This window comes from Oncorhynchus mykiss, chromosome 26 (genome assembly GCF_057628025.1).
Source record: "Oncorhynchus mykiss isolate SJ-2025 chromosome 26, ASM5762802v1, whole genome shotgun sequence".
In the NCBI taxonomy this organism is placed as follows: domain Eukaryota; kingdom Metazoa; phylum Chordata; class Actinopteri; order Salmoniformes; family Salmonidae; genus Oncorhynchus; species Oncorhynchus mykiss.
The window spans coordinates 31,234,296-31,239,316 of record NC_143047.1 but is presented as its reverse complement, the minus strand read 5'-3'; the positions used below and the strand labels follow the sequence as shown (position 1 = coordinate 31,239,316).

At 43.7% G+C, this 5,021-nt stretch overlaps 1 protein-coding gene across 2 annotated transcripts; it reads right to left on the bottom strand.

Moving 5' to 3' along the window:
• Positions 1-206: 206 nt before the first annotated feature.
• LOC110514353 (nicotinamide riboside kinase 2) lies at positions 207-4,319 on the bottom strand. Of its 2 annotated transcripts, XM_036963636.2 has the most exons (8): positions 3,673-4,319; positions 3,066-3,156; positions 2,762-2,810; positions 2,390-2,576; positions 1,299-1,370; positions 1,006-1,112; positions 759-853; positions 207-506 (listed from the first exon to the last, which is right to left on the bottom strand). In XM_036963636.2, exons 1-7 carry the CDS (start codon positions 3,696-3,698, stop codon positions 768-770), a joined length of 618 nt encoding a protein of 205 aa, XP_036819531.1. In that variant the 5' UTR covers positions 3,699-4,319; the 3' UTR covers positions 207-506; positions 759-767. The 2 variants fall into 2 exon arrangements, with proteins under 2 accessions (XP_036819531.1, XP_090078804.1); XM_090222678.1 differs by lacking the exon at positions 2,762-2,810 and having other exon boundaries at positions 3,673-4,241.
• Between the last annotated feature and the right edge of the window lie 702 nt (positions 4,320-5,021).

Here is a 5,021-nt window from a genome sequence, read left to right as displayed (position 1 = left end):
GGTGGAAGCGGAACTAGAAGTCATACCACAGTAAACAGGTGTCTAGTTGGAGCGAGAGTCATGGGATTAAACTCCATTATGTCCAGTAGAACTGGAGGAAGCCTTCATACCCTGGTCCATTTCAACAGTATAGGGATGCACTTCATGCCAACAGGTTGAATAATACAGTAGAAACCAACAGTTATAGAAGACAACAGAGAGTAGAGTGTTTTAGCAGGAGGATTGTTTATTGGTGTTATGCTTTGAGCTGCAACCCTCTGTTCTACTGTCATCTCTGTGACCGACTGCCTGGTGGCTCGTAACAAAGAAATAAATATGGAGGATATAAAACCATGCCTGCATATAACGCCAGGGAATAATTTACACTAGAAAAGAGTAATGACACGGTGGCAGCAGCCGCTGGTAGAAAGTGTGTTGCTAGCTGCAGGCCAGAAAGACGTAGAAATGTTTAAGGCAAGGCCTCTCCTCCTGCACAGATATAGCCTTCTCTTAGCCGATAGACTGACCTGGAAGAACACAGAACACAAATCTATTAGTTGTGACTTATACAACATATACACCAAGTATACTTTTACGCACAAGTATTAGTTGTTTTACACAAGAAAACTCACATTTATTTACACAACAAAATTCTCTCACAAAACACACAATGATACGTTTATTTACATACAACTATTTGTTAGTATTGACAGGTAGTGATGTTTTTAAGGTTGAGATGAGGGGGACAATAATGAGTGTGGGACAGGAAGGAAACGTACCTTTGTTGCTTACAGACACTTCTGGATGTTGTTCAGGACGTCTTCATAGACAGCGTTGTACAGATGTTCCTTTGACTTAGTTCCATCTAGCTGCACTGTAAACACCACACAAATAATCAGTAACATGAAAACAGATATTACACAAGTAGGAGAACACACACACACAGAAGCATTACACATTTATCACAAACACGTGATTTAACGGGAGCACGGATATACTGTGCACATACACAAACCAAACACTTACCAACATCAACTCCTGATGTTTCCATGATGATCTTGTGTTTGGTGTACATGGGCCAGACGTGACCATCAAACAGACCCGGGGGATCTGGTACCTTGTAGTTTCTTGAGCTGCACACAGGACACACACATACAGGACACACACACACACATACAGGACACACACACACACACGACATACACACACACCGGACATACACACACACCTGGGATTAGCTGAAAGGTTACTCCACAACAGTAAAGCAGCAGAAGCTGGATGTTCAGGTAGATATGTCCGTGTTTCAGTGTTTAACTTACCACCTCCTCTTTTTGCATACTTCGTATGGAATGGAAATAAAATAGCGTTGGTTCAGCACGTCGATCAAAGGTCTTCAGGAACACAAATATTATATTTTTAGTTTTATACATTTTACAAGTTGACCGAATGAGATGAAAGTACGTCTCACTCCTGTGTGGAATGGACTGGCCCCTCACCCAGAGTTTTAGGGAGAGAACAGACACTCCTGTGTGGAATGGACCGGCCCCTCACCCAGAGTTTTAGGGAGAGAACAGACACTCCTGTGTGGAATGGACCGGCCCCTCACCCAGAGTTTTAGGGAGAGAACAGACACTCCTGTGTGGAATGGACCGGCCCCTCACCCAGAGTTTTAGGGAGAGAACAGACACTCCTGTGTGGAATGGACCGGCCCCTCACCCAGAGTTTTAGGGAGAGAACAGACACTCCTGTGTGGAATGGACCGGCCCCTCACCCAGAGTTTTAGGGAGAGAACAGACACTCCTGTGTGGAATGGACCGGCCCCTCACCCAGAGTTTTAGGGAGAGAACAGACACTCCTGTGTGGAATGGACCGGCCCCTCACCCAGAGTTTTAGGGAGAGAACAGACACTCCTGTGTGGAATGGACCGGCCCCTCACCCAGAGTTTTAGGGAGAGAACAGACACTCCTGTGTGGAATGGACCGGCCCCTCACCCAGAGTTTTAGGGAGAGAACAGACACTCCTGCGTGGAATGGACCGGCCCCTCACCCAGAGTTTTAGGGAGAGAACAGACACTCCTGCGTGGAATGGACCGGCCCCTCACCCAGAGTTTTAGGGAGAGAACAGACACTCCAGACAGGCTTTTCACTCATAGGTGTGAAAGCATTTCATTTGACATGCTTGTTACTTAATTAAACTGCAACAAAGAGTCAAAGTATTGACGAAGTGTACTGGTGTTACTACTACTATATTACTGTGGTATCATACTTTACATAGAACTACAAAGCTGCTAAATGAACCGGATCTACAACTACTGATGTTCTACTGAGACACAGAAACACATTCTGTCCTCCTCACCCAGAGTTGAGGAGCAGGAGGAGAGGAAGGAGGGGAGAGAGACAAGAGTCCTCACCCGTAGGTGTAAAGCAGGAATCCTTCCACGATGAGGATGTGAGTTCCCTCATCCCTGTGGTCAGACTCCGGGAGAATCTCGGTATCCAAGGTGTTGTTGACGCCGTGCGACCTTTCAAACTTCACCGGGTCGTCAAGCCAGGCGTAGATGGTACTCATCATGGCGTCCATGTCGAGGGCAGTGATGACTGGAGGGATGAAGGAAAGAAAAAGGCATATAAATGGAGAGAGACAGTGAGAAATGGACAGATATACAGCTAAAATCCACCTTCTAGGTTAAGGAGCATGATGATTGTATTAAGTAGTAGTGTGTTACACACCCACACACAGACAGACTCACCCCCCCAACCCTTCCAGAAAGAACCCGTCTTACCATCATACTGCTTAAAGCCATCTTCACCAACTTCAATCTGATCTTGTGGCTGAAACATACATGAATGAGATGTACCCAGGTACATTCTAACATTCTGCCATATGAACACCTCAGGGTCTGCCAACCCTCCCTCACGCCTCTCTCCCAACACACACTGAAGGAAATACCTGCTCTTCTATCCATATAGATTCAAAGCTCTGACGAATCTAGCCCATGTGCAATGTGTGTTTACTCTATCACTAGCATAACGACCAACATAATAACAACAGTAATAGCTATAGTAATACACTCATAAGAGACTCACCTTGAAAAAGTCATCCTGATGAACCACACAACAGTTGGGAAGGTTCTTGATCAGTTTGTTGGTGAGGGTGGTCTTTCCCCCGTTGGTTACGCTGTAAAGACATACACAATCACATATGGTAAAAACACCACGAGGGAGGGCGCTGTATTGTACAACGTCGCTGTCATTACATGTGAATGGCAACTAGTGGGCAGAGGGACAGATAACGATTTACACACGTTTGTATTCTTTTAGCGCCGCAGGTAACATTGTAATGTTAAATCGCCCGACGCTGGCAACATTATTGTCGTGAATTTCGTTACAATGTACACCAACGTTTAATGACGGCTGCACACGTATTACATTGTCACAACCGGAAACGAACCTCTTCGCCACAGACAGAAGGGGTTATAAATATATTAGTATTCGCTCCCGGGGCGATGAGGCTATGTCAGAATCATATTTGGGGTATTTATTAGACAATGGAAATATAGTGCTGAAAAGGGAAGGGCTGTAAAGTCGCCACGATGACAGAAAGACAACGGACAAGCGGTATTCCTATGGAACGCGCCCAGCCCCACGTGCTGCGGCCTAGTAGGCTATATTACCGGTATTTCAAGACACTCACCCTCCGATGCCGATAATGCACTTCATCTTGTCAGACAGTGAAAGTTCAGGAAACTTGCAAAAAACGTCAAAAAAACCAGGACCGGTCAGCCCTCTAGGAACTCAGTGATCAGACGGAAGAAAGCTTCAAAAGAGAAGGTTCAGTAAATGTTAACTACTTGATTCTTCCATATTTCAGAATATGGTGAAAGGTTGGACGATGTCACTTCGCTGTGTGCTTCCACCAAGAGAGAAATTAACTGCTAGGCTCACTACTACGCTTACTGCCAGTTCAACGGTGATTGGCTATATAAACACTTCAGTCCCAGCAGAAACATAAAACCCACAGCCAATCAGGAAGCGATGAAATCTTCACCCCCGCTTTCCCCGCCCACCTGTTTTTCTAGAGCCAATTAAAATAAAACTTTATTGCAAAAAATTGAGATTTTGTTGTCTGAAAAAGGAATAAAATAAAACACTTGTTAGTTCTTTGTCCATTGCTCATGTTTTTCTTTTTCTTCTTTGCAGCAATTCGACCATGAAGGCCTGATTCACACAGTCTCCTCTGAACAGTTGATGTTGAGATGTGTCTGTTACTTGAACTCTGTGAAACATTTATATGGGCTGCAATTTCTGAGACTGGTAACTCTAATGAACGTATCCTCTGATGCTGAGGTAATAGGTCTTCCTTTCCTGTGGCGGTCCTCACAAGAGCCAGTTTCATCATAGCGCTTGATGGTTTTTTGGGACTGCAAGTTCTTGAAATGTTCCCTATTGACTGACCTTCATGTCTTAAAACAAATATGGACTGTCATTTCTCTTTGCTTAGGTTGTTTTTGCCATAATATGGACTCAGTCTTTTACCAAATAGGGCTATCTTCTGTATATCACCCCTATCTTGTCACAACACAACTGATTGGCTCAAATGCATTAAGGAAATCAATTCAAATTTAAGTTAACAAGGCACACCTGTTAATTGAAATGCATTCCAGGTGACTACCTCATGAAGCTGGTTGAGAGAAAGCCAAGAGTGTGCAAAGGATGTCCTCAAGGCAAAGGGTGGCTACTTTGAAGAATCTCAAATCTCAAATATATTTTGATATATTTGACATTTTTTGGGTTACTACCTGATTCCATATGTGTTATTTCATAGTTTGTATGTCTTCACTATTATTCTACAATGTAGAAAATAGTAAGAATACAGAAAAACCCTTGAATAAGTAAGTGATTACCTATGCAAACTTTTGACTGGTCCTGTACTTATGGTCTTAGAACACCCAAGATAATAAGATAAAGGTAATTATTTTTTAATTGCATCATGTTTTTGCTCTCTTCACTTTCTCCTGCTGACCTCGTCGCTTTGTTTACTAG

Coding starts and splice junctions, on each gene's coding strand:
- LOC110514353 (XM_036963636.2), bottom strand. CDS start 3,698: ATGAAGTGCATTATCGGCATCGGAGG. Junction 3,157..3,672: donor TGCATTATCGGCATCGGAGG/GTGAGTGTCTTG, acceptor ATGTCTTTACAG/CGTAACCAACGGGGGAAAGA. Junction 2,811..3,065: donor ATCAGGATGACTTTTTCAAG/GTGAGTCTCTTA, acceptor TGTATGTTTCAG/CCACAAGATCAGATTGAAGT.